At 43.0% G+C, this 27,083-nt stretch overlaps 1 protein-coding gene across 8 annotated transcripts in view; it reads right to left on the bottom strand.

The window, feature by feature from the left end:
* Positions 1–25,935, bottom strand: part of ankhd1 (ankyrin repeat and KH domain containing 1) — a 29,155-nt gene extending 3,220 nt beyond the window's left edge. For 2 of the 8 annotated variants that reach the window (XM_074673745.1, XM_074673751.1), the window contains exons 1-34: positions 25,459–25,935; positions 22,193–22,346; positions 14,948–15,104; positions 14,605–14,767; positions 13,743–13,890; positions 13,420–13,653; positions 13,203–13,297; positions 11,864–12,019; positions 11,145–11,226; positions 10,724–10,915; positions 10,516–10,625; positions 10,243–10,330; positions 9,691–9,818; positions 9,445–9,588; positions 9,226–9,328; positions 8,872–9,134; positions 8,460–8,741; positions 7,956–8,373; positions 7,703–7,842; positions 7,491–7,602; positions 7,222–7,367; positions 6,978–7,120; positions 5,628–5,841; positions 5,355–5,530; positions 4,928–5,090; positions 4,741–4,836; positions 4,515–4,631; positions 4,270–4,438; positions 3,983–4,179; positions 3,532–3,890; positions 3,169–3,321; positions 2,856–3,005; positions 827–2,399; positions 456–645 (exon numbers count right to left, since the gene is read on the bottom strand). In XM_074673745.1, coding sequence (XP_074529846.1) covers positions 456–645; positions 827–2,399; positions 2,856–3,005; positions 3,169–3,321; positions 3,532–3,890; positions 3,983–4,179; positions 4,270–4,438; positions 4,515–4,631; positions 4,741–4,836; positions 4,928–5,090; positions 5,355–5,530; positions 5,628–5,841; positions 6,978–7,120; positions 7,222–7,367; positions 7,491–7,602; positions 7,703–7,842; positions 7,956–8,373; positions 8,460–8,741; positions 8,872–9,134; positions 9,226–9,328; positions 9,445–9,588; positions 9,691–9,818; positions 10,243–10,330; positions 10,516–10,625; positions 10,724–10,915; positions 11,145–11,226; positions 11,864–12,019; positions 13,203–13,297; positions 13,420–13,653; positions 13,743–13,890; positions 14,605–14,767; positions 14,948–15,104; positions 22,193–22,346; positions 25,459–25,737 — 7,294 coding nt within the window. In that variant the 5' untranslated portion in view covers positions 25,738–25,935. Of the gene's footprint in view, positions 1–455; positions 646–826; positions 2,400–2,855; positions 3,006–3,168; positions 3,322–3,531; positions 3,891–3,982; positions 4,180–4,269; positions 4,439–4,514; positions 4,632–4,740; positions 4,837–4,927; positions 5,091–5,354; positions 5,531–5,627; positions 5,842–6,977; positions 7,121–7,221; positions 7,368–7,490; positions 7,603–7,702; positions 7,843–7,955; positions 8,374–8,459; positions 8,742–8,871; positions 9,135–9,225; positions 9,329–9,444; positions 9,589–9,690; positions 9,819–10,242; positions 10,331–10,515; positions 10,626–10,723; positions 10,916–11,144; positions 11,227–11,863; positions 12,028–13,202; positions 13,298–13,419; positions 13,654–13,742; positions 13,891–14,604; positions 14,768–14,947; positions 15,105–22,192; positions 22,347–25,458 lie in introns of all 8 variants that reach the window. The other 6 variants (XM_074673744.1, XM_074673746.1, XM_074673749.1 and 3 more) reach the window with 4 other exon arrangements.
* Positions 25,936–27,083: the final 1,148 nt, after the last annotated feature.

Genomic DNA, 27,083 nt, shown 5'->3' with positions numbered 1-27,083 from the left:
AAATAGCTGTTTCTTGATCATGCCGTTAGATGTGTTTGAGTTGTGGGATGAGATAGCTGGATGTTTCTTATTATCTCCAACTGTATTATTCAACTTAACTGTTGCAAAGTTACCACCGTGCTCTGTGTCTTTTGCATGTTCAATCCTTCACTTTAAGACTGTTACCTTGAGATGCAAATGCAACCATGTGTCTCAGAATTATAAGTGAAGCCAGGACATAAATATGTCTTGAATTAAACTTTTGAACGGCATTTTCAGAGCTTGAAAGAGTGATGTAAAATTCAAAATCTGAATGCAATTTATTATCCGACTTGTCAATTTATCATTGGAATAATTGTTGACAAGTCACTGATCAAAATCATTTTGATACTGTTACATTAGTACTGCTGATCTTTGACACAATAAGTAAAGAAATGCTGATACAATGATAATGTCTTTACTGCGGTAAAATGTACCGATGGGGCTGTTGACCATCCTCTGTGAGGCAGAGCGGTATCCAGGGGCTTTGGAGCTGTCTGGAGGTGGTGGAGGCATCATATTCTCCATCTGGCCCATGCTCATGTAGGCTGGTGGCGCTGAGTACGACTGCTCCGGAGGTGATCGGGCAGGCAGATGGCAGGCACCCCACACCTGATTGTTTCCAACCTGAAATGGAAAACAGAGAAACGATTCTTACTGGGTGCGTAACTGATTTGACAAGAGCAAAAACAGAAACATGACCTTTGTGCTGTTTTGTTATTTCATTTAAGAATTTGTTGAACTGATCATGTCATTCAAAGAATAATAACTAAACATGCGACTGATAAAACATCTGAATTGTATCCACCTGGTTGTTGTTGTCAAAGATGCTGCTGAAGTTGAAAAGGCCTGCAGGACCGAAATTTGGTGGCATCTGCTGAGGCTTGCCTGCGTTGGCCACATGCTGCATCTGGGAGCCGTTCATCATCCCCAGGTTAGCAGAGACCTGGAGCGAGCCTGGAGCCTGGCCTTGATTTTGGGCCTGGGCTTGTGGAGGCAAACTTGTGGGCTGAGACGTCTGGTTTTGGGTCTGTTTTGAGGGTTCTTGCTGAGCGTTGAAGGGCACAAACACAGACTGTTGTTGTTGCTGCTGTTGTGACTGTTGCTGCTGTTGCTGCTCAGGAAGGGAATAGTAAGGCCCTGGTGGCTGCATACGATGGGAGACTCTGGGTGCAGGGGCTGAGAAGTGGGGTACAGTGTTGTTGGGGTGTGCAACGTTGTGTGAAAGAACTGGAGGGGGTGCTGATGGGAGGTGGGAGCTGTGCTGGGGGTTAAGGAGGGCTGGTGGAGCCTCTGAAGATGGTACAGAGGAGGGAGGGGGAGGTAACTGCTGCCGAGGCTCCGGCTTGGGAGGTAAAGCCATGGCTGGAGCAGCGAATCCCACAGAGTTGATGCTCTCGCTAACAGAAACAGGCTGATTCTCTACAGGCAGAGAGGGCTTGTCTTTTCCAGGGAGAGACACGGCACTGGGCTCTGTCTTGGAAGGCTGAATCGTGGGCTGAGAGATAGGTCCAACTGGCTGCTGAGGGGTGTTAGCAGTGGTCGAAGTGGAGCTGTGATGTGCAGGAGAACCTGTGCCTCGTACTGCATTGCTGCTGCTAGCAGATGTGGCAGCGGCAGACACAGGGGTGATGCCAGCTGGCTTGGGATCAGGGGCGAAGAGCTGTTTCCTTACGGAGGAAGGGGTGGGGACGCTGGGCTGAGGGTTGTACGGGGTTGGGTTGGGGGTATGAGGTGAGGCTGCAGCTGTAGATGTGTTGGGAGCACTGGTGGTGGTGGTGTTGGTGGTTTTGACTGAGGCTCCTGAACTGGCTGTGTTGCTGTGCTCACTGTGGGTTGAGTTGGGTCTGGCCTGGCCTGCAGTGCTGCTAGTTCCTCCGTTGTGTTTGGGGGAACTGTTAGCACTACCGGGACTCACAGGACGCACAGGGAAGGGCCCCCAGGTGCTGGCAGCAGGAGAGAACGTGCCTCCAAACTGCGCCATGGGCAGACGAGGGTGTCTGATCTGGTGCATGGTCTGAGCAGCCAGAAGAGCCAGCTGAGGGTGGGCATACGCCAGGGGTAGTGACACAGGGAAAGGCTGTCTGACGTTTGATGATAGCCCCTTTCCGATCTTTCCCCCGGCCTGAGAGGAGGATGAGGATGAGGATGAAGAGGGCTGGAACGAGACACCTGTGGAGGTGACCAACGAGCTAAGAGCCTTTGGCCCGGTGGCTGAACCGCTGGTGGCCCCTGTGGGACTAGGGAAGGACGCTGAGGTGGTTTTGGAGCCTGGGGCTCTGATGTGGTTTCGAGGGATCAGATCTTCGAGCTCTTTGGCAGGGTCCTGGATGAGAGCGTTGATCAACTGGACTGCATACCTTGTAGACTCTGTGCCTCCTCTGAAACAACAAAAAAAACAACTCTGTTGAGACAATTTGTTTCACACAGAGAATCAGAGGTAACAACAGTTTAGTCTGATAATTTTGAAGTCCATTTTCTGATCTCCGTAGCATAAAATCTACCTGATCTACCAAAGCCTCAACTGAGCATGTGAGGAACATCTACAGACACTGTTGTTTTTATCACAAGTGGACTTTTTAAATAGACATTACAGGCTGTGGATGGCTGATTTATTCTTTTAAGTGGTTTAAGAGTATAAGGTATTCTTATAGTGATTAAGTTGATATTACATTTTTGGCAAATTGGTATGGATAAAAAGATTTGAATCTCTGGATTCAACCTGTACTAAACTGAGTGACACCAGAACATCTGACGTCATCCATATGGGCTTATATGCTTTTAGCACCCACTTCCTGCATTTGTATTTAAAATCCACTGGAGGGCGATATTTCTACCTGATAGTGATCATCCTCTCCCCGTTCTTGTCCTTCTGTTTATCTACGTCAATGTGAGCTCCTGTCACGTCCTGGATGGCTGTGATGTTGCAGCCTCCTCGGCCCATGATCCGAGACACAACAGAGGCCGGCACCGACAGCTTCTTTGATCTGTAAAAACAGACATTGAAATTATGTTAATCACGGTTCTAAATTGTAATGTAACTGACTGTAATTATTGGGAAGTGATGCCAAAAAACAAACATCTCTACACAATCCATTTTTTCCCCTCTAAATTTAATGTCTGTGTGCGCACACAGGATGAAACACTGACCTTCTAACCACCTCCTTCCAACCTTCTTCTCTCTTCTGGCCTCTCTTGGGGCTTGTGAGGCTGAGTTTACTGTTAGGTGAGGTGACAGGCAGAGCCATGGTCTTGAATGGAGAGGGCAGAGAGTTGGAGGTGGAGTCGTTTGTGTCTGGAGCTCTGTAACAAAAGAAGTAAAGCTCAGCTTTAATGTGACTCATGATAATGAAGGGATAAACTGCTACTTATGTTGTTGATGGAAATTCAAGTGTTTAACCAAGAGGTCAATGTGAGAATGTAAGTAAAGTCTATCAACACGTGTTCTCCCACACAAGCAGAGGCTGAATGTCATAATGTAGATAAATGTTCGTCACTCCATCAGGGACTCACTTTTGCGTTGGTTTAGAAATGGAGACGGTGACCTTGTTGTCCAACTTGCCGTCGCTCTGCGGCAGAGGACAGTGTCTCTTCTCTGGACCACGCAGGAGGGCCTGGCACTGGGCAACTCCTGAGGAGGGGGCTGAGGAGGAGGAGGAGGAGGAAGAAGAGGAGGAGGAGGAGGCGGAGGAGGTGAGGTCAGGGAGGTAGTTGAGCTCCTGACTCTTGCCCCCACTGCTGCTGCTCTCACTGGCACAGTCGGTGCTATCCAAGGGGTCAGAATCGCTGTTGCCACCAGTCACTCCCCCACCCCCACCCCGGGGCTCACCATGGATCTTGTTCTTGTCCGCCTTGTGCTGGGCTAGTGCAACCTAGGAGGGGGTGATACAGGGGATTTAAGTCTTGACAATCAAGTCTACAAAATGCTCAGTGACAAAACAAAAACAAAAGCAGAAGCGCTCACCTGTGGATCCTGTAGTATGATGGGTTCGTTGGGCGAGTCCTTGGTCTTGTTCTTTTTGTTCTTGCGATTGGTGCTTGGGGTAGTGGCTACGCTCGCTCGCTTCTTACCAAAAGCTGTAGTGAAAGTGGTGGAGGTTGCAGATATGCCTATGGTGGTGGTGGTGGTTGCACTGGGAGGCTCAATCGGAACCTCTGATTCTGGAGAAATCAGACAAAAACATTTAACAAATGTAACAAAAGTACAAAACTAGGACAATATGTCTGTTGGTGTTAGAAAATCAAATTTACCTTCAGCTGAATCCTCCTTCTGCTCAAGCATATCAGAGATGCCCTCCTTGGTTTTCTGTCCCTCCTCTTCCTCCTGCTTCCTCTTCTGCTCTTCCTTCTTCTTCTTGCGTTTCTCCTTACGCTTCTCACGTTTAGCAGCCAGGGCCTGCTTTTTGCTTTCCTCGCGAGACTGTGAGACAATACAAGGAAATTTCAGCATACATTCATGCTTGTACAGAGGTATTCAAAGCACAAACTGTCATTACCTTCTCCAAGTCTAGCTCTTTCAGGAGAATGCTAGCGTTTTTGTTAGCCTCGGCTGCCTGCTGGTCTTTGGCTTTGACGATGGTCTCCATGCACTGGTGGCACTTCTTCAACAGCTCCTGCAAAAACAGGAAACAGCAGGTGTTAGAGCTGTGCTAATATCTTTCTCAGCCCTGTCAGATGCAGTAGATGGACCAGGCTAATCACTGAAACATGGGCAACACCTACCTTGTCAGCGATGGTGGCAATATATCTCATGCACTCAATATCTGATGGGAATTGATTGACTTCCTTCACAAGATACTGCACCACCTTCACGTGACCCTGCATGAGTATGAGGCAAAGGTTAGAAAATAGAAGCTTTCCAAAATTGAGCATGACACACTAGCATTTTGTGTTTTTGTGAATTCTGCACCTTGCGAAAAGCAGCCATGAGTGGGGTGATCTTGCGGTTGTCAGCTGCATCCACATCAGCACTAGCATGCACCAAGAGCTGGACTACGTCAAAATGACCGCCGTTTGCAGCCAGCCAGAGAGGAGTGTTCCCTTTCTTGTTTCGTACATCGATATGGGCACCTCTGCAAAGACAGGAAAAAGTTTCCACTTGAGAAATCACACAAAGGCATTGCACCTTAGAAAGTAGGAAAACTGGTTGTGTTTACGTATTGGGTCGGACTAAATCAGCAGCACTTGACTCATATCGCTAAACTAAAAATATCAATATTCCTCTACACCATCAAAGAGTGAAAAACATAATATGATAGAGGCCCAATTGTAACAGCTAATTCATTGACAGAATCAACTGGGGATTACCTTCTGCATAATTTGACCATCACACTCACCTGTTGATAAGCAGCTCACAAAACTTGTAGTGGCCCTTGTCTGCAGCAATGGTGAGGGCGGTGTCACGGGATGAGGGAACTGGGGGAGCATTGACATCGGCACCTTTGTCAAGCAGCACTCTGCCCACCTCTGCATAGCCTCCGGAGGCTGCTTCCATCAAAGGAGTGAGACCAGTCTGAAAGAGGATGATGGTCAGTCAGTGCAACATGTTTCACACAAACCAGGTTTAAAGATGACAGCCTGACTTAGTGATTTTGGTCCACAGCCCTTACCTTAGCACGATGCTCCACATTGGCTTTGCGATCCAGCAGCAGACTGACGACCTCGGCCCGCCCTTGGAAGCAGGCCAGAGTCAGAGCTGTGTTTCTGTTGGTCTCAATCTGGGCGTTGATGTCTGAGCCCATATCAAGCAACAGCTTCACTGCAGGGACATGGCCATTCATGGCTGCGAGCATCAGAGGAGAGATTCCCAGCTTACTGCCAGTCCTAGTGAAACAAACATAACAGATGGTTAGAAAATAGATGTTTTTTAAGAGCTCAAAATGATATAACGCAGAACAGTGAGTACTTGTCTTTGATTTTTCTGGAAACATAACATTCATTGTCATTTTTCAAAGTGCACAACTTGTCAAAGCGTCTAATTCCTTAGCCATGCTTTGTAAGAATAATGCCCTATTTTTGTACTTATATAAATTATTTATACAAGTAAACATTAACTGCATTTGACACCAAATGATCATAGAAAAAAAAGGCTTTGCCTACACTGCAGTTAAAAGTGGCCTAAATCTTAATTTTCTACCCAAGTGTGACCCATATCTGCTTTGTTTCTGATAGTGTGAACAGCTTAAATCACATTGAATTTAACATTTTTGAGTCAGATTCAGGCCACTTTCAAATCTGGTAGTGGATCATATACACATTGGATTATTTTGGAGGTGACCCTGATCTGAACAGCCAGGTTCTGTTTAAAGACCCATTAATCCTCCTTTTACATACCAAAATGTATACGTCCTTTTCAAATGATGTTACCGTCACTGCTCACATACTTCTTAGTGTCATTAACGTTATCATTGCTGTTAATCAAGACATCCACTGAGGGGGCAGCCCAGAGTCATAAGTTTATGACAAACTCAAAAACAAACATGGCGACTGAGGAGGTATTGCCTATGTACCTTCTACATAAAAGAAAAAAGTGGAGGCAGCATTGTATGAGGCAGTGGTCAGTGAGGCTGTTAAATTCACTGCAAAAGTTCCCCCATTGTTATTTCTTCTTCATGTCTTATTAGAGCTATGTATTGAGTTGAGTTCTGTGCATGACGTCATTAATGTCCAACTGCACATACGGGTCACTCCAGAAGCGTGAGCTGTTTCCATCACAGTCTGCAGACAGGCCACATTTAAAAATGTAATTTAACCAGCCAACCAAAAACCAGGTTCAGCGACAAATCAGAATGGAGCTGGCAGAGTGAATGTAGTCAAAGAGGCAACTCAAAATCTGCCTCACTACGATGAAAAAAGAAAATGTGATCACACTATGGAGAAGGGTTCATCCTAAAAATGATCCTTGTATGGGTGGAACATAATGAAATTCAGGGCTGAATACTTTGGCTCTCGTCCCTCACCTGGAGTTAATTTCAGCTCCAGCATTGAGGAGTATCTTGATGATGTTGACGTAACCCCCAGACGCAGCCAAACTAAGAGGCGTGTAGTCGGAAACATTGCGATGTTCCTTATTGGCTCCCCGGAGCAGAAGCAGCTCCACCACCTGACAATCACATTGACAAATGAGAAGCACAGTTATACCCATGGATAGGTGTAATAGAAATGTCACTTTTGTAAAGGTAAAAGCACAGAGCGTGTGTTTACCTCCTGGCGTCCCCCAGAGCAGGCCAGGGAGAGGGGCGTGTCTTTGGTTCTCTCTGACTGAGCTTCAATGTCGCCCCCTTTGTCCAGGAGAACTTCAACCACTCCAACGTGACCAGCTGTGGCAGCCAGGATCAGAGGGGTAAAGCCTGAAGGGGAAAGGAGGAATATGAGTTTTTTAAATTCAGTATACCCATCACACCAAACACCTATAAAATAAAATACTTTACATGCAACCAAAATTGGTTCATCTTATTATTCTTCTTTCTTACCTTTTTTGTCCCGGTGCTCAATGTTTGCTCCCCGTGCAATGAGGACAGACACCAGCTCCTCATGTCCTCCTGCACACGCCAGCGTCAGCGCTGTGTCATGATTACTCTCCGTCTATGGTGAAATAAAACATATTTTAAGAGAGCCAAGATGGTTCTACACACGGCTCTAACTTTTGGGATCACTCTCATGTCACATTTTCAGTGTATCTTACATGTGCATCGATGTCGACTGAGGGGTAAAGGGGGAGAACCGAAGGAGGAGAGGCGATGTTTGCGGGCATCTGTGCGGGAGGCTGGGAAAGGGGTGTGGGTGAGGTTGTAGTGTTCAGCATGGGCACACGGCTGCTCACAGCTGCAAGAGAAAAAGAGGAACGTTATAAAGAAGTACAATCAGTATTAAGCACACATTTGTGTTCCAGTGGTTTCAGAAAAATCCTAACTTAAAGGGTAAGGAAGAAAACTTGCCTGCCATGATGTCATCCAGCGTGTCTGTGAGCGTCTGTGCAGGTGTAGCGACCATGAGCCCATCTGGAGCCTGCTGAGGTATCATTCCCGGGCCTAACCCAGCCAGCTGTTGACCCTGCTGCTGTTGGCCCAGCATCTGCTGCCCCACCAGTACCCTCTGCAGCTCTGGGCTGGTGCTGCCCGGGTAGTCAGCGGGGTTGTAGTCCGGAAGGGGCTGGATAGGGACGAAGGCAGCCTGAAGAGGCGGGGGAGGGGGCTGGGGCTGTGCCTGTGGTGAAGGGGGTAGAGGAGGCTGCTGTGGTGGTTGTGGCCCATCTCTGTAGAGGATTGTGCCAACCTGAGGAAGCTTGGGGTAATCATCCTCCTCTCCATCTGCTTCTTCCTCTGAACCCTCCTCTTCATCTTCATCTTCTTCTTCCTAAAAACATAAAATAAAACCAGTCAAATCTCTCAGTTCACCAGCACAGTCGGGGAATCAGAGCCTATAACCAAAGACATCCTGACCTCTTCCCCGTCCTCCCCCAGCTCCTGTTTGCCATCTCTGATGGCCTCCTCGTCCGTGTCAGAGCCGGTGTGTACGAGGGCACCTGGTGCTGCAGGAAGAGGTCCTGGCACAGGTGCTGTACATCCAGGTCCCGGACCAGGACCCTGGCTTTGTCCGGCCTCCTGCTCCTCCTTTAAACCCTTCGCCTCCATGTACTCTTTGGTGAACTGTTGCTGTGTTTTCAGCTGCAGCTGTCGCTCCACTTTCTGCAGCTCCTTCAAGATTTTCTTTTTCTTCTGCACCTAGGTGGACAACAGCCACATTCTTCTTTACTACTACTACTAATACCAGTTTTGCAATACATGCACAGCAACATGTGGATTATTGATTTACTTTTTATCCATCAAAAGGCAAATCTCATCAGAACTGTACCTGCTCCTCTCTGCTCTTCTTCAGCTCCTCAATCTTGTCTTTGGTGAGTGGCTCCCCCTGAATGAGCTCTAGTGACTGAAGCTGAGCTTTCTCGATAGCGCTGATTCTCTGTCCGAGCTCATTCAGCTTTCCCTCCGTCTCCTCCACAATGCACTCTAGAGGCTGGCACAAGTGGAAGGGCGGCAGGGGCTCTGCTTCAGGCCCCCGGCCGACTGAGCTGGGGACACCGGGCTGAAGGGCTGCCTGTCTCTGTTTTGAAACGCCTTGATTTGAACGACAGAGAGAGTTGTGTCAGTCTTTAAGTTTATTTAGAGAGAAATCTCACTGAATGACAGGACTTGTAGGACTGAATACCTTTGCTGGAGACAGGTGGGGGTGTGGCGATGTTTGATGGGGCTCTGTCGGGCTCCTGAGGGGGCACTACCATGGCGAGAGCTTGGAATGGGACACGAGGAACCTGTACCAGCAGGGAACATGTTAGCTTTGACAATAAAAGTAGATAGGTGCAAGTATTAAAATCAGATCTGCTTCTTGTGGAAGAATTAGTGAAACATGACTTTTCTTTTAACGTACCTGAGAGGCATCTTGCGAGGGGGGAGTGAGCTGGGAGAGGTCAGGGGCTGGGACAGACAGGATGTTGTTGGGATAGTCCAACAGGTAGGAAACCACATTGGTGTGGCCACCTTTAGCAGCTTCTATCAACATGGTTGAACCATCCTACAAAGAGGAAACAGACATTTTAGAAGATGTTTTTTGCTGGCATGATCGTTAAATGGGGTCTTATTAAAATCCAGTGGGAGAGTTGAGTATGTGCCTTACTTTGAGTCTGTGAGTGGGATCCGCCCCGTGTGCCAGCAGCAGCTCCACCACAGCCAGGTGTCCTCCAGCACAGGCCAGAGACACCACGGTGTGGTCATTGTTGGCAGTAGCTCTATTCACGTTCGCACCTGGGCAAGAAGACAATGTCAAAGTATGTTCATGTGAAAAAAATCACCAAATATTAGACATAATTCTTATCATTTTACAGCAACAAATTCTTCAGGTCTCTCACAGGAAAGATTATTAGGTAATCAAAAAAAAATGAGCAAAGAAGTTTATTTTTTAACTGATCAGCACATACGTTAAAAATATTTTGACGACAAATTAAAATAAATAAAACCAAAATTTTTGATTTTGTCAATTTAAATCTTCCTTTCACTGGTAAAAACCTATAGATGTTCAAAACTGCCATACAAGTCGCTAAGATTCATTGTTGTAAGGTATACACAGTGATGTTATAAATATAGAACCTCTAAGCAGATTTAGGGAAAAACAGATCAAATAGAAAAACAGCATCACTTTATAAAAGCCTAAATGTTGTGAAAAACGAACCTTTGCTGATAAGGAACTGCACTGTACAGAGATGTCCTGCCCTCGCTGCTTTCATTAAGGGCGTCCGCCCTCCCTCAGACTCGTGTTCCTGAAAGACAAAGGTGAAGATACGTTTGATAAAGTCAGTTTACCGCAGCAGGCAAACAGGAGACATCAACGATGAACATTAAGAAAATCTGACTCAACAAGCCCAACTTTAATTTCTCGACATATTCAATTGAACTGAAAATATGTCAACAAGAAAGCCTTTGGAAGTTATTGAACTGGAAGTACCAGGTTGGCTCCGGCCTGTAGCAGCACATCCGCCACATCAGTGTGTCCATTTTCACACGCATACGTCAGGGCTGTGTCCCCCGTTGCTGTGGTGGCATGAACATTTGCTCCTAAATGAAGACAAAAAGAAGATTAGAATTGTAGAAAATGAGGAAAAGTTATCTCCATTGCTGTCTGCAGCTCTGGGCTTTCTTTTCCCCCTGCTCACCTGCAGCCAGAAGGTACTTGACCAACTCCAGATGGCCCTCCTGTGCAGCCTCCATTAAAGGTGTGGAACATCCCAACTCAATGTCTGCCCCTGCCTTGATGAGAAAGTCAGCCACTTCCAGGAAGCCTCCGCAGCATGCCAGAGTCAGCGCTGTCTCCTGGGTCTCCTCTGTCTGAGCATTAATGTTAGCACCTTGACAACAGAACAAGAACAGTTTGTGATCAGTGAGTCATATGTTACAATTTAGTTCATAGTCTGCTGCTTCACAGATTAAATGCTTGACTGTTTTATTTCTGAAAAAATAAAAAACATAAATTAAGAGGGAGGGATGATCAAGACAAAACAAATCTGGTGCACTTTGCATTGGAAAGGCATCACATTAGGTTTCTATTTCCCAGATGAAGGAGTGGACCTTTCTTACCTTGAGCCAGCAGCAGTGCTACCATCTCCTCGTGGCCTTCTCTGGCTGCTTCCATCAGAGGGGTGTAGCCCTCATCATTGACCTGGATACAAACACACACAACAGCTCATACGAAAACATAAGGGCAAGTATGACTCACTGCAAAACAGCTCTGTGCTGCCGAGCTTAGCTTGTCTTCTCTATCTCTGTTTTCTCACTCATGAAGAAAAAATCAAATACTGGTTGGTAGACACTTCAGTCAACATCTTAATAAAATGAGTGGTACTACAGCCGAAAGCTTGAAGTGTCTTTCTCACTGTCTGCTGTGTGTGTTTTTTAGTAATTACGGCATGGATACAAGCAGTAAATTTTCACTAAAAATGATTGATACTTTTGTTTTTTCGAGTTTTCTTGTAAATGAAGTTTAGTTTAAGTTTGTTTCCAAAAAAAAAACAACAACAAAACAATAGATTGAATCCCCTAGTTTGAAACACATTCATGGCCAAGGTCAAACTTCCTAGCCCTACCCTTGTGAGGTATTCAATACAACATATCCAAACAAAAGCAAAGCAGTATATCTTTCAAAGAGGTGCAGCATATTCAACACCACAGTGAAATCAAACATTTGACTTCAGCCCAATAATTCTTATCTAAAGGCACAGCTACAGGGGAACTGCATCTAATCCTGTATTTTATGTTCCATCTCATGTAAGTGTTAAAGTGTCTGTCTCTCAACAAACCTCCTCCAAGTTGGCTCCTCTCTCTATGAGCAAGGCTGCCAGCTCTACGTGTCCTCCACAGGCTGCAAGGGTGAGGGGCGACTCGAAGGAATCAGCTGGCATGTTGACCTGTGCGCCACTGTCCAACAGCAGCCGTGCCACCTCCACATGGCCGTCCTGGGACAGCGTGACACACAGAGAATGTAGAGATAAGCACCTGAGCATATACATAGCTTCTTCATAGTTAATTTCCCAATTCAGTGCTCTACCTCGGTTACAAACAACTTCCTGATAACTGTGAATGAATTAAACAGACATGATAGGCACTGGGCAGAGAGCCGAGAGAGTAAAACGTTATCGTATCTGAGAAAAAAAAATCAGACACTGAGACACAGAACAAGAGGAGGTAATATAACCTTAGTGTGGCTGCTTTTTGCATTGCACAAACAATTAGTGAGGAAAAGAAAAAAAAGTCATCAGACTGTACTTTTGTGAAAAATGTATCAATTTAACAGAAAGGCCTTTTTCTGGAAATGTATTAAATCATTTAATTGTTATTTTTGATAATGCAATGCAACCCTCTTTTTATCAGTGCAGACCATAAGGCCGGAGCTCAATTTAATTAAGTTTTACGAGTCTTATCAGTGTATTGCTGGATAGCCTGTATACTCCCCTAGCAATCTATTATGATAACTTGGCACAATAACTAATAATAATAATAATAATAATCACATTCTGAGTATTAAATCTAAAGATTACTGGTGGTCAAAATGAAGATGTCAAAATTTAATTAAAGTTCTGTTTTTGCCTTTAAAACTAAGTTTAGCAGAAGTTAAAGATACAGTTAACCTCCCCTTTGTATCAAAAAAAATGATGTATGTCACAAGGCATCAGCGGGACCATAAGATAGCCATATCTTGCCACAGGATGATGTGATGTAGGACACAATGTTGTAAGTAGGGGCCAGGAGATAGAGATATGTGGATACAAGAAAATTAAATTGTGGCCCTGAGTTGAAAATGCACGGCCACTTGATAGACTTATAATGGCATAAGACAGATATTGTTTTTCAGTTCCATTCAGAGATAGTCACTTTATCTGCTTTCGAACTGTGTAAACTCAGGTGAAGATTAAACTGTCCACGGGATAAGTGTAGCTACGTAGTAAATAGAGTAGTTCACTGTAACTGTTATGACAAATTCTGCTAATATTTTCTGCTAAATTGAAGCATCCTAAACACCGTTTTAATCAGACAATCACATATCAGATAGGAGGAATGTTCTGTTTATACACTGTTACAGGATTCACTTAAACCATCAGGCTGAAAAAGAAAATTTTGAGGTTTGGCTCTGATGCTCACCATGCATGCCTCCATTAGTGCCGTGTGCATCTCATCTGTTTTATGTTCCTGATCTGCTCCAGCCTCCAACAGAAACCGCACCATGTCCAAGTGACCTGCAGGAGACAAACAGATTCTCTCAACCTTTAATTGCCGCAGGAAAGAAGAGAGGACAAACTGAAAGAGAATCTACTTAAAAGGTAAGTGAAAGGAACAGACTAGGTTTTTGAGTCCTGACCTTTATAGCATGCGAGTGTGAGCGCGCTCTCCTTAAACTCGTTGGAGTGTGTGTTGATTCCGGCGCCATACTCCAGGAGTACCCTGGCCACCTCCACGTGACCTGCACTGGCTGCCTCCATTAGAGGTGTGTGTCCGTTCTCGTTGTGGTCCTCGATGTTAGCACCCTCTTTCAGCAGCACCTTCACCACATCCACGAAGCCCCCGGCACATGCGTACGTCAGAGCTGTGTTACCTGAAAGACATGTGAGAAGTTAACCTCATAGAAAGACAGAGAGTCATAAGAAATTATCACAATTGAAGAGAAGTGAATAATGGTTTTACCTGTGGATGATTGTGCATTGACATCAGCTCCGTGGACGAGAAGCAGTTTGACGATGTCCACATAACCTCCGCTGGCAGCAGCCATGAGTGGCGTTATGTCTCCCTTGATGCCCCGGTCCTCCACATTTGCGTGCATTGCCAACAAAACCTAAAAAAGTTTATAAGACCAAGTTACATATGAATGTGTGGTAGAGTTGAAACGATTCCTCGAATGATTCGAGGTACTCGATTACAAAAATTGCTCGAGTAATTTTCTCCGCCTCGAGGAATCATTTAATTTAAAAAAACATCAAAGAGTGGTATTTCAAATCGAGCTGAGGCCATATTAAGAGAGATTTCAGACCCCTCAAGCTACCTCTTATACAAAATAGCAACTAGCAACAAATCTAGCTTCTTTTCTGGAGTTTGGAGACTAATGGGTCATTCTACGAAACGGGTGCCATTTGGGTCCACAACATTTGATGAGATGTACAAGGCACAAAAAATGTGTCAAAGTGTGTTTACAAATTTTGGAGCTACAGAAGCAAGTGCTCTTATTGACATGCTGTATCAGAAAATTCTATTTCTTTAAGAGGGAAATTTTCATTTGAAAAATAACTGCTCTTTAACTTAACGAAAATGTATTTTATCTGATCACTCGATTAATCGATGTGATTTACAGTAGAATACTCGAATACTAAGATATTCGACAGCTGCAGCCCTAATGAGTGGACATGTCAGTGATGCTAAAAACCTCCCAGCTACAAACGATGACGTGATTTGATCTCCGCAAAAGGTTTATACCTCAGTGTGTTACACAATGTAAACACACCATTTACATTACTTGGAAATGGGATCCTATTATACAGTTCTGTTCACACACCTGTGCAAGTTCATAGTAGCCGGCCGAGCAGGCGAGGCACAGCAGGCTCTCCCCTTCCTCCGTGTGTTCGTTGACGCTCCTTCCTTCATCCAGCAGTTTGCGCACAGCATTGACATCCCCATCTGAGCACGCCTCTGCTAAACTACGGCTGAAAATAACCAGACTGCTACAATTACTGCTTCTGTGACAGGTCGATACAAACACGCCCCACAATCACTCCCAAGGAGCAAACACACACACACACACGCACGTGCAAACATTCTGTGTGTTTAACTAAGGTTTAGTTCAAAAGAGAATGACTGTATTAAGAAACTGAGGCTGTTGGTGCGGACGAGATACATACTTGTCGGCTTGGCCAGCGTTGAGTGTGTTTTCAGCTCTCATGCGGGTCAGGGCTGCTGCTGCTTCATCCAGGGCACAACTCACAGATGACGTCAGTCGTCGTAGCACCTCGGGGTCTGCAAAAGCTTTACCATCGGCAGTGGACAGTTTACCGATGCCTGCCGGACACCAAAAGGGCAGAGGTGCATAGGGCAAGGCAAACCACAGGGGAGCACAACCACACCAGACCAGATGAAGAAGCAAGTCCAGTCCAGCCAATCCAATCCAGGGTTAGTAGGAGCATACACAGAGAAAAAAAACACACACACACACAGAAAACACACACAAGCATTGGTTAAGACGGCTTGATATCACTACTTTCAATACACCATCCATGATTCTTATTTCCTATTGTGTTGTCAATGACTGGGCCACCTTCAATAACAGAATAATACAGTGATAGTTTCATGTTAGTCCTTTCAGTTTGTAGACAAAGGTTTGGGCTGTTAATGATAAAAGAGTCTCATCCTGGGTGAATTATAGATGGGTAAGAGGCAGTGAATGTGAGAGAAAAACATACTGGAGACAGTGGTCAGCAAAAAAGAAAACACAGCTGGGAGAAAAACAAAATGCCATAAGAGAAAAAAAAAGTGTTTGTGTATGGTTTTTAATTCTTTAAAGTGAGGAGAAGCCAAAGAGGGAAACAAGAGGGAAGAGCAAGCAGGAGGAAACAAGCAGCTTTTGCTATTGACCTACATTGAAAGATCTCTTTCAGAAAACAGACCAAGGAGTGTTTCCCAACCCATGAAAACATTCAAGTGTTTACGTTAAGTGTGGCAGCATAAGAGAATTTGTAGAAGCAGCCAAATGAGCAGAGAAAGAGTTTAATTTGGATTTTGTCAGCCTCAGTTTCGCCCCTGCTGTTAGCAGACAGAAATGAGCTCCAGTCTTTGTGGTCCTCCTGTGTTTTTACCGCTCGGCCGGTGACTCAAGCTAAACTTAGCACGGATCTCAGACATGGATTTCGCAATGGTCCCTGAGGCGGAGGGAAGCGAGAGGTCGAGGAAGTTGATCATTAATGTTTTACTGTATTATGTTTATCTCAGAGAAGAAGCAAAGCGTGCACTTAACCAAAACAGACTGTGCCCACATTGGGTTTTAAAGCACTCTGAACACCTGAGAAGAAAAACAACTACTGAAGGGGACACTTTTTTTTCACTTCTACAAAGCACACTGAAAAAAAACAACCAGAAAAATTAAAAACTGTAGCTTTGACTTCCATCTAAAGACATCAACTCCTCCATAAGAGTAACTCTTGAGTGAGCTGAATGGACATTGAGCTCTCACTGAGGTCAAGGCCGCGACTTGAGAACTAGAAAATATTTTTCTTTAAACTGAAAACCGGCTAGCCACTCAGCTGCCCACACCCACTGTACCACCAGCACATGATTCAATCTGAATAAACATTTTTATCCAAGTTACTAATTAAAATTTCAGTCAGTGTTTTTCAGGGCAGTCAGTGCAAAACTGCAAGGAAGTCAACATTAAACCTGTCAGAGATTCTTGACAAAAGCAGCATCTGTCTGTTGTTGAGATGCCAAGAAATGAAGTGGTTGCTCTGTTAGATATTCTTTAAGTGGGGAACATCTAGAAAGCCAAAAAAGGAGACAAAATCCTTTTTTAAATTAAGTCATCAATGGCAGACAGGCAGCACATTGGAATGCTACGTCAGGGTGGATTATTTGACCTTTGTATTTGCAATGTATGTACAATAGTCACATCACACGACACACAAGTTGCATGTGTACATGATGTCATATGTCACACATAATGCAGTCACCAGTTTCTTGTTTTCTTGTGTTGTCAACAATAAGCATATCTGGTGCAGCTCCTCACGTCTTTACAGAACTAGGGACAGGCGAGTAGTGATATCGGTACCGGGTATCAGGCCGATACCGGCTTTTTTCCAAGGCATCGGTACTCGTGAAGGTTGCCAATACCAGCAGCCAATATTCAAGAATCAAAAAAATCTTATGTCAAGCAAGTCCTCCACACCAGTAGTCGCTGCTACTTGGTGCAGTTTAACACCGCGGCAAATATGTGTCAGGCCCTGTTCATACAACCGTGAATGAACCAGGGAGAGTTAATAGTTTAACTGTTTTATCGTGCACTTAGTTTATCAGTTTATCTTTAAAAATACTCTTAACAGTTGTTGGTTGTATTTTACGCTTTTAACTTATCAAAAAATCGTAAACTCGAGTTGTGTTTTATATTGGACTTAATTGCAGAGTGACTGTGCTGTCTTTGTTTAAAATGATCTGTCACTGTGAATTGAAAGTTTATGTATCAAAGGTACTAGTAGTATCAGTACTCGGTATCAGTGAACACTCAAGAGGAAGTATTCATACCTGTATCTGTCTGAAAAAAAGTGGTATTGAACATCCCTGTACAGAACTAACCACTGTGCACTCAGCCTGAATCTGTCACGAATAAGGGTGTAACGGTGCATGTATCCGTGCCGAACCGCTCCATAAGGCCATTTGGTTCGGTACAGTGCTGTATTCAAACGAGTACAGTAAGTTTATGTTAGCCGCTGCACATGGCTCTTTAATATGCATATTGAGTACTCGTCTATGATTGGCTGAGCAGGGAAGGCATTTTAATATTCATGAGGAAAGTGGTCTGTGATTCGTGCTTTGCAATCATATGCATATCATGTGGACGTAACGTCTGGTGAGCCAATCAGAAGATGAATATCACAGATCTTCCGTAGCCACAGAATCTGTGTATGGTTTGTTCTTTCGTTATTCTGTTTCAAAACAAAATTGATAAAAAAACACTAAAAAAAGTCTGCTGCGTCATCTTCTCTGTTGTTTCTTGGTTTATCTGAGAACAGATCAGACAGCAGCAGACTGTGCACTGACTGTCTCATTGACACACACGGGAGTGCGCGGATCCGCGCGGATAAGATGGAGTGGATCGTCAGCGATCTGTTACTTATATATAAAAAAAAGCTCAGGAACATGTCTGTATAAACCTTCAATGTGAGCTATTTGTCAAATTTTTAGAGAGAGATGTTCACATTTTAAATCAAAATATCTCAAAAACAATTTTGACACAATCTTTTATTATTTTTCGCTTTTCCATTTTTAAAACCAGGAAAGAAAAACATGGTTTTTCAGTTTTTCTGTTATTCCCTTTTGGTTTAAATCAGAAAAACAAAAAAACAAGTCAGTTTTTTTCGTTTTTTTTTTTTTTGTTTTGAAACAGAATAACGAAAGAACGAACCATACAAGGATTCCACAGGAGCTTGCGTCTGAATTGTGCATCTTGGCTGCTGCCAACAACCAACCTGAGCTTGAAGAGCCTCCCCCCTCACTGTATAATGGCAAATTTTTGGTTTAATAAACATGCTAAACAAGCAAATGGTTTTGCGTTGTTCCATACTGTACCGAAAATGTACCGAACCCTGACCATAAAACCAAGGTACGTACCGAACCGTGATTTTTGTGTACCGTTACACCCCTAGTCACGACTGTCAAAAATTAGAATCGCATTATGGAACTATATAGTTATTTTTAAGTAAACTAAACAGAACTGCATCTATCTGGTTTGAAATCCTGTACTTTTTCATATCCCAATACATCCAATATTGCATCAGGAAGTAAAGTACAACTTCCCATATGTCACCTTTAAATCTTTACACATAAAGGTAAAATGTTTATCTTCCTGACTGGGTCATGACGTCTGGTGATAGCTTTACTCAGAGGTGTTTGTAAGGGTGGATACGAGTTGAAATCCAGAATGAAAGGGATACATGGTGTGTTTACCCATAAGCACTTTCTCTTTGGTTGCTCCCAATGAAACTCACGTTTACAGACAACACGTGCACTCAAATAGTTGTGCTAAAATAAAGTGTAAGGCCAAGAATCTAAATTCAAATTTATTTCAGTAACATTTTATTATACAGTTTATATTTTTGCCATTTTTATTTGTGCTAAAACAAGTTTGAAGCTGTAGTTGTCTTCAAATTGTTCACAGTAATGTGACATTAAAACATAAAAAGAACAGCTGATGTATTCAGACATCCAGGCAGGTGACATGTAGTTTATAAGAGTATCACAGCCAGATCACTGCATGGCCTTTGAGTCAGTTAAACTGATAAAAAAAACTATGATCATCTTTTAATCTGGTTGAACTCAGTATTTTGTGTTCTAAATATGATTCACACTAGTTTCTGTTTTTTTAGAGAAACACCAGCTGTATGATTTCAGATAAAGTTTGACTAGAATCTCGTTTTTAAAACTGTTATAACTAAGCCTCTACTGATGAGCCACAAGTTAAGAGGCACAGATGGTATTTACCTGGATTTCTGAAAAATCTCTGCCACTTTAAAACGCTCTGACATTTCACCACATCCAAGTGGGATCTTTATACCTGACATACCTCACCTGCAATGTGTTAAGCACAGGGAAGTCATCCCTCCTCTGATCCACCACTGTGGTTAGTAACATAATGGGTATAATAGGGGGAGATGGTGGCAGTGTGTGGTGAAGGAGCCAGCAGGGTAGAACAGAACTGTGCTTGTGTGCACGTCTGAGTGCGTGCATGTGGAGCTCCTGCTGTCTGTTTACATGCCGTGCCCTTTTTTCTACCGCAACACCTCATCGCAATGCAAAATCACTCACTGGAACACCAAAGTTTCACCACTGCAGAGTTTAAAGTAGTACAAAGACACAGTGTATTCACAACTTTGTAGGGCTCTGGTACTAGTTTTCAACATGAAAGTGGTTAGTGAGAACTTGTTGAATTTAGGGTAAGATGGTGCGATACTGCTGTGACAGGCTTGCAACCTGCCCAGGGTGTACCCTGCCTTTCACCTAATGACATCTGGGATAGGCTCTGGCTCCTCATGAGCCCAAACTGTAAAGCTAATGGGTGGCCACTCACTAAATACAGAAAAATGGATGTCACTAGTTTGTAATTAGATTCTGTACATTGTACCTTTAACTATACAAATGGATAATAACTACAGTTCAGAGCCAGTGATGTTGCTAAAGCTAATGTGTTTTGTATATAATGTGCTGTTACCTGCAGGAGTAAAGCCATATCAACTTCAATTTTATGAATTATTGTTGTTATCTTCTCAATCACATGCACAGACTGTCTTGAGCTTAATGGGTGTGTCTTTTTTGTAATTTATTTCTGCTTAGGTTCCCTATTCTTTCAATTCCTATTCTACTGTATTTATTAAGTCGCCTTGTGCAAAAGAAATCTTGATCAAACTTTTCTGATAAACAAGGTTGAGAAGGTAAAAAAGAGAGTTGTGGTATGTTTTCCTTTTCCCTTTTGTAGATCCGAGTTCAAACTAGGACATTCATCGTGCATGAATTGTCTTTTTTTTCCATAAAGTCTTCTTTCCCTGGTGTTGTCTTTAAATGTTACAGGGGAAAGTCAAATTAGTGTGCAAAGTTATGGATTGATAAAAGAGTAACCTGTCTAACTAAAGGCTGGAACTGTCATCTTAGAGGATTGACGCAAGAAAAGATTTACCTTTCCTGAAGCAGCTGCATCGTAACGGCCAGCCAGTGTGATTTTAATTTCCCAACAGAGCAACATCCCAGAAAGAAATTCAAGGTTTTAGCTCTTGGGAGTACCCTGTGGAATAATTAGTGTAAACAGTTTTGTTTACATTCAGGAACACTCTCCGTGGTGCTTTCTTAGTACCCTTGAGGCTTTCTAAAGAAAGATGTTTTAAAGGATGGAAAAAAAGTTATTTTTAATATGAATGTTTGTTTGTATTTTTGTGTTAAGGGGTCACAAGTGGAGGCGTTGGACTGGGGAGGGACTGTCAATCAGCATATTGCTCTACTGGCAGTGAATCAAAACTTGATGCAATTTTCTCATTCCTTTTTCTTTAAATGCACAGCCGACTGACGCTTGCAATCCAGGGAGAGGCAAATGATGAAGTTCAACAGAGGACAAACACTGTGATGGAAGCAGGACCTTGCTCAGTACTTGCTGGAAAATATCTGTATGCCTATGCAAACGAACTTCTCGCCCTGTATACACCTGCTGCATACAGAATGACAATAAAGTCTATCAAAGTCTAGGTCTGGAAAGTCTATTTTTTACATGTTAAAACTATCATGGAGCCCAGTACATCAGCTTGAGACTATATCTGATAACCATTTTTGTCCTTTCAGAATCAAGTTTTTCCTGGCCCTTGTTCACAAGATATTTCATGCTTTTGCTGGTTCTCCAAACGTAAAGAAGAAAAACAGAATACAGAAGTCCAAGGTCAATCAAATATAGTAAAAAGCGTCAATAGCTTTGATTAATTACAAATGTATGACTAGTCTTACATGATGAATTTCTTACGTTAAGCTGTACTTGACATGGACAGTCTTGTAAATATTATTTCAAGCCCTATAGGTGAACTTTTTTCAAGGTGCTGTTTTCATACAATTAGGAATATTTGAATCATAGTATTCAAACAGGAGATAACCATATAATATACAAATTATATTTTGCATCTCTCAATATCAAACCTAACCTGAGTTTTTTTTAGTTCAGCCTAGAGTTTGATTAGTCCCCAGTGCCAATAAAAAAGATAACATGACTAAATAACTCTGCAATCAACATAGGGTTAGATAAAATAGCAAAGACTACACCACAATAAGACATCCCATTGGTAAATATAGGTGACATTATTTCTCCGCAGTATGTAGGCTCAGGCTGCATAAGATCTCTGTCACCTCACCTGTTCAGACTAGCCAGAGAGAAAGGGGAATAGAATGAGATTAGCCATTAGCTGTTCAACATGGGCTTTCTGCTTGCTGTGGAGGCTCAAGTGTGTTGCAGCGTTAATCTGCCTGGTAATGTTCATAAGCCCAAACGAGGGCAGGACACACAGCCGTAATGAATTAATCTACACAGACCTTTTTACACTTCTTAGATTACCAGTTGTAATCAAACTAATTTACCCCAATCGCTTTCAAAACACACTTGCAGAACCGGCAGGTCCTCTTATTTTTTCCTTTTTAGCCCAAGGGCTAAAGAGCTCGCCTGCTGTTGGGATTTGAAAAGGATAGGAGGAAAAGCTCAAGCCGACATATGGTTTTACTTCTTCAGAGTTAGTGAATGTTAAAAGACAAACTATGGCTCGTTGCAGCATGATAGGTGTGGCCAATGAGGTGCTGGTCAAAAACGAGTGAACTGTGTCAAGTCTTAAGCTGAATTAAGTACACAGACGAAGCAGTCGTACCTGCGGCTTCCAGCAGAGCTTCGAGTCGGGCCTGTGTCTCTGGATCAACAGTCCTCAAATCTACTCCATCTGTGGCGCTGGATAAAAGCAACTCTGAAGCTGTCTTCATGATGGGGTTATCCAGGTCCTCCTGGTCCAAAATGAATGACTCCACCTGGAAGAGTTACAAAGGAGGGTAAAGGAACCATCACCTGCCCCATAATGTCTGTTTTTGTCACTTTCTGATTGACAGTCTTGATTATTATTTGTGACATCTAGCAGCAAACACATTACACAGTGTAAATTCAGGCAACTCATCTGTATTACAACTTGTTTTATTTCTACCACTTTTTTAGTTCAGAAGGGACCCCGTCATGTTCTATGATACACGTCTATTAAAAGATCAGGCATGCCACCCTTGTTTATTTTCAGTTTCTTTTAACAAAGGGAGAGGGAAAAAAAGAGCATGGGGATAAGAGAGTCAAAGCACGGGAAGTGCTATGGCCGGGAATTAAAACCCTGCACACATGGAGGGATTCAGCTGAGAGTCAGCTGCCCAAGTACAGCAGCACACTTTCATACCTGAGCTTTGGCCCTGTTGGCTATTGAACATTTCAGCCTCTCTGACAAAACTTTTAAAGAGAAAAGTGGACAAAAACTGCAGCCATGGAGCCGTTTTTTTCCCACACTAAATTCATAATAAATATTTTCCCTGATAAAAGTTAAGCATGTTTTGGGTTAAATAATTCACTTCCTTTTCAGCTAACTGGATTTAAATTAAAGCACCGCTTTTCATCCCAATATATTAATGTAAGCAAGAAATACACAAACTAAATACCGACAGACCACATTAGCAAACACACCATTCTTCATATAATGATGTTATGTTACTTAATGGGAAACAATCAGATCAGCTGTGATGTAAGAAGAAGTATTACCAGAGATGATCTCTATGTTTGAGTTTTAAGTGTTATACTTAAACACAAACTTCCTAGTTGTACAGTACCCACAGGTAGTTGTGCAACTGAAATACTTTTGAACAGAGGTGAAATAAATCTTAAGGGCTGTGTAGTGGTCTGTGCATAAGCAAACACAAAAATATACAAAGCCTAAGTAAGATTAACCAGATCCAGACTTTTGGTTTAACTGAGTGAAAATCAAAATGCTATTTCCCCCCACTCAAGAGAGGCAACCTACTGACAGCCAGATGTACTAACCCATATTTACAGTGTTGGTGACGAAACAACATCTGCACATTAAATACTCCAATAAGCTCTTCACTCAACAATGAGACTTTTTTAACAAAAAACACAATTGTATTGTTGTTGTTAGACATAACTGGCTTAAGCAATCAGTCTCCACTGAGGTTAAGATTTAAAATATTCTTTTGAATTCAGATTAAATAACAGTTGCACAGTGGTATGAAAACATCCTTTGAAAAAGTTAAACAAAAAAATCATGTCTATCTATGTCCATCCATAACCTACAGGCTTTCAGGGCCTGGTCAGAACAGAAAATGTTGGGAGAGAGTCAGCAGTGTGGAGGAATTTCGCTATATGATAGGAACAGAGAGCAGCACAACTCATGGGGGATGTAGTTCTGCTGTGGCTTTTATAATCAACAATGGACATCAGACTTCACTATTAATGAACTACAGTTCCCAGGGTGTTGGTATCCAGAGAGCTGGAAAGGCCTAGAATGGCATCTGCTTAATCCTGGGGCTCAGATTTTAGCTGCTGCCTAGAGCAGCAGGTTCTCCACTGGAGTAAAACACCACAACAAATGCTTCCTTTCAGGCTTGCATGGTAGGCTTGATGAGTGCAGAAACACAACACAGAGGCCATACATCTGATATTTGATTCACTTGAATCGCCTGAGATGTTCGAGTCGATCTTGGTCCTCTCCTCCCCTCTGCTATACAAATGATGCTCACACAGAAATGGACTGGCTATGTTGACATTTGAATCAGCTGACATACCCACACATGTCTCTCTGTCATGGCTATAGTGTGACAGAGACAGATCGCCTTTTGGTTGTATTAGTTCAGCTAAATAGAGACTGATCAACAGGTAATGTGTATTACTCAGCTGTACTAGTTCTCTCCACGCCCTTTACTCCTTAATGAGAGTGTTGACTTATAGTAAATACTGCATCACTGTCTAAATTGACAGTAGAGATAACAATACCATGAAATGACATTACGACGAGACCTCTGAGGGGTCTGTGTAAATCACTTTTCTATCTGGCATTGTGTCAAGTCCCATTCTTGTCTCTTCTGCAGTCGTGCAATACGGTAAAGTTAATTACATGACAATAGTCTGGCAGAGACGCATTAGAATAGTTAGCACAGCTTGACAAGATGATCGGTAAAAGGGTTTGATTTTGCATTTAGCAGAAATCTCCAATCCTTTACATTGTCTTCTAAATAGATAACACTGTTTGTAACGACGGCACTACAAACTCGTGCCGTGTATTATCAATGCATCCATCTGAATACAAAACATGTCAGGTGCATGTTTCACAAAATACCATGAGAAAATGCCATCACTCCCGTCTTCGTGTATGACTACTGGCACATGGAAAGTTGGACACCTCTCAACATGAACTCTAGCCGCTCTCAATAGTGACAAGGCAAATCAAGTTGACACAGTGGTGGTGGCCATCTGAACAACACTGACGAAGGATGAAAATAGCCTAACTGGTTTATTTGTCAACATAGACTGTCGAAAATTCGTCTAACTCCGCGAGGAAAAGCCTAATATAAGCGTTAGAAAAAGTTAGCAGAGGATCGATCGGAGTACATTTATATGATTTGCTAAAGTGACGTAATTGCACCATAACTAGAGTTAGTAAGCTGGCCGTGTACGTCCGCGGGTTGACGGGCATCTTCCATTTGCCGTGGCTTGAAAGCTGTTGGAAGAGCTGCAAACTTGTGATGGGTGTTGCGAGACGACAGCACCGAACGAGGCCGTCTTCGCTTCCACCCGAACTAGGCCGTAGACACAGCCTGTGCTGCATAAATAAAACATTTCAGCCGCTTAACGTCAACAACTGCTTGTGTCTCATCTAACATAGTCGACATCATAACGCCCCACAACTATATGAACTGGCAGGAAGTGTTAATCGTTTCAAAAGCTGGCTTATTTTACGTAATTTCAGCGGCCTGGGAGGGGGTGGTTGCCAACTGCGAGCTAATTCGCTAGCTAACAGCCAGCTCGCGCTAGGAGAGGAATGTTGCCCAGCTCTTTGCTTAGGCTGAGCTAACTAGCTTAGCTTAGCGTAGCTACCTCTGAAACCTCGTCTTCGTCGCTGCCGGATCCTGGACCCGAGGAGAGGACGGCCGCAGCCGCTAGTTTGAAATCCAGTCTTTCTGCAGCAGGCCCGCCTGGTTCGCCGTATAAACGTACTTTCTTTCCACCTACACCAATCCCAATGCCCCCCAGTCCGACTCCTCCTGGTGTCGCTCCTACCCCCATCCCTGCCACTGGGGAGCGAGGAGTCACCGAGTCAATCTCGTCCTCGAAGCCGTCCGTCAGCATTGCCGTCCCGGCTACTGCATCCTGCATACTTATGTTCACAATACGTGTGTTAACGAGCTTGTTGTTGACTTAAACGTCCGTCCGGGCTCTTTCTTTAAGGATATTTGCGTTATTTTACTTCAGGGAATCCAGAAACTCTCCCGAAGCGAGGGTTGAGGAGGATCTCTTTCCCCCAGCCATTAACTTTCTAACAACCTAACCCGATACGCACTGTTTCTCAGAAAGACCGCCTCCGTAGAGAATCCTGAAAATCCTATTGGGTCACCAGGCAAGAGACATGTTTTCAATTGGTCAAAATAAATGCTTGTTAAACACGAGACCGCAACGTCATGTTAGGTTTACCAATATCACGAGGCTGTAGAACGAACGTCAAGACATGACATGGTAGGCCAACTTCACTGGTAGCCAGCTTTACTAGTTCATGTAAACTCTTAATGGGAAAATACATTTAACATAGGGGTTATTAATAATGGTACATACATTTCAATAAGGCATTTGGTGTGATCCACTATATGAAATAGCAATATTTATTCCCTGAAAAAAAATAAAGGCTGCAACTTTTTTCATTATTAAACTGCAAGCATAGCTAAAAGTGGAATTAAAGGATCAAAAGCGTTTTCTTTTGTCTTCCCATGTGACATGTTACACATAATCCAGAGTATAAGAAAATCAAGGTGTTTGCTAGATCATTATCACACTTTATTTTTAAAATAGTAACTTCTGTATAGATTTTTTTTTTTTTTTTACAGATCTCTGATTCATTATATTACTCATCTTAATCTATACCCTCCGGTAGCATAGGGTCATGTGAAAAAGAAACACAAAGCACATTTATTTCCATGTTTACTTGATTTAGAATCATTGAAAACACAGGAACATACAACTCAAAACCGACTTGAAAAGTGAGCCTGGCACAACATATCAAGACTAATCAATGAAAAGACAGATCCTTCAGTTTGGATGGACTTATCCATTTTGTACCAAAACAAAGGGTTGTCCTTTGGTAAAACCTGTTCACACTTTTAAGTTCCTGGAAAACGTTTACTCTCTTATTAATGCCAATGTTAAATCAATGTGTTTTGAGTGTTTCAATCAATAAAGTCGACAGAAATTACAGACCATCAAATGTTGTGATTGTCGTTGTTATTAAGTATAAGGAAGCAATATTGTAATGTCAAATTTGACACTGAGAATCCAAAGTTTGTTTGTGATAAGGTACACATGTATTGTATAAATTGTTCCCATCAAAGGGACTTTATATTTGGTGAAGTAAATGGTTTATCAGTTGTATCTAAACAGCCTGCAAGTGTTTTGAATGACTATGGCATCCAATAGTTTTTATCTTCAGTTTTTATTGTAAATTAAAAACAAAA

The sequence above is a fragment of the Halichoeres trimaculatus genome, unplaced genomic scaffold (assembly GCF_033239565.1).
Source record: "Halichoeres trimaculatus isolate MK-OKI-2021-1 unplaced genomic scaffold, fHalTri1.1 fHalTri1_scaffold_7, whole genome shotgun sequence".
Taxonomy (NCBI): Eukaryota; Metazoa; Chordata; class Actinopteri; order Labriformes; family Labridae; genus Halichoeres; species Halichoeres trimaculatus.
This window is presented reverse-complemented; position numbering and strand designations above follow the sequence as displayed.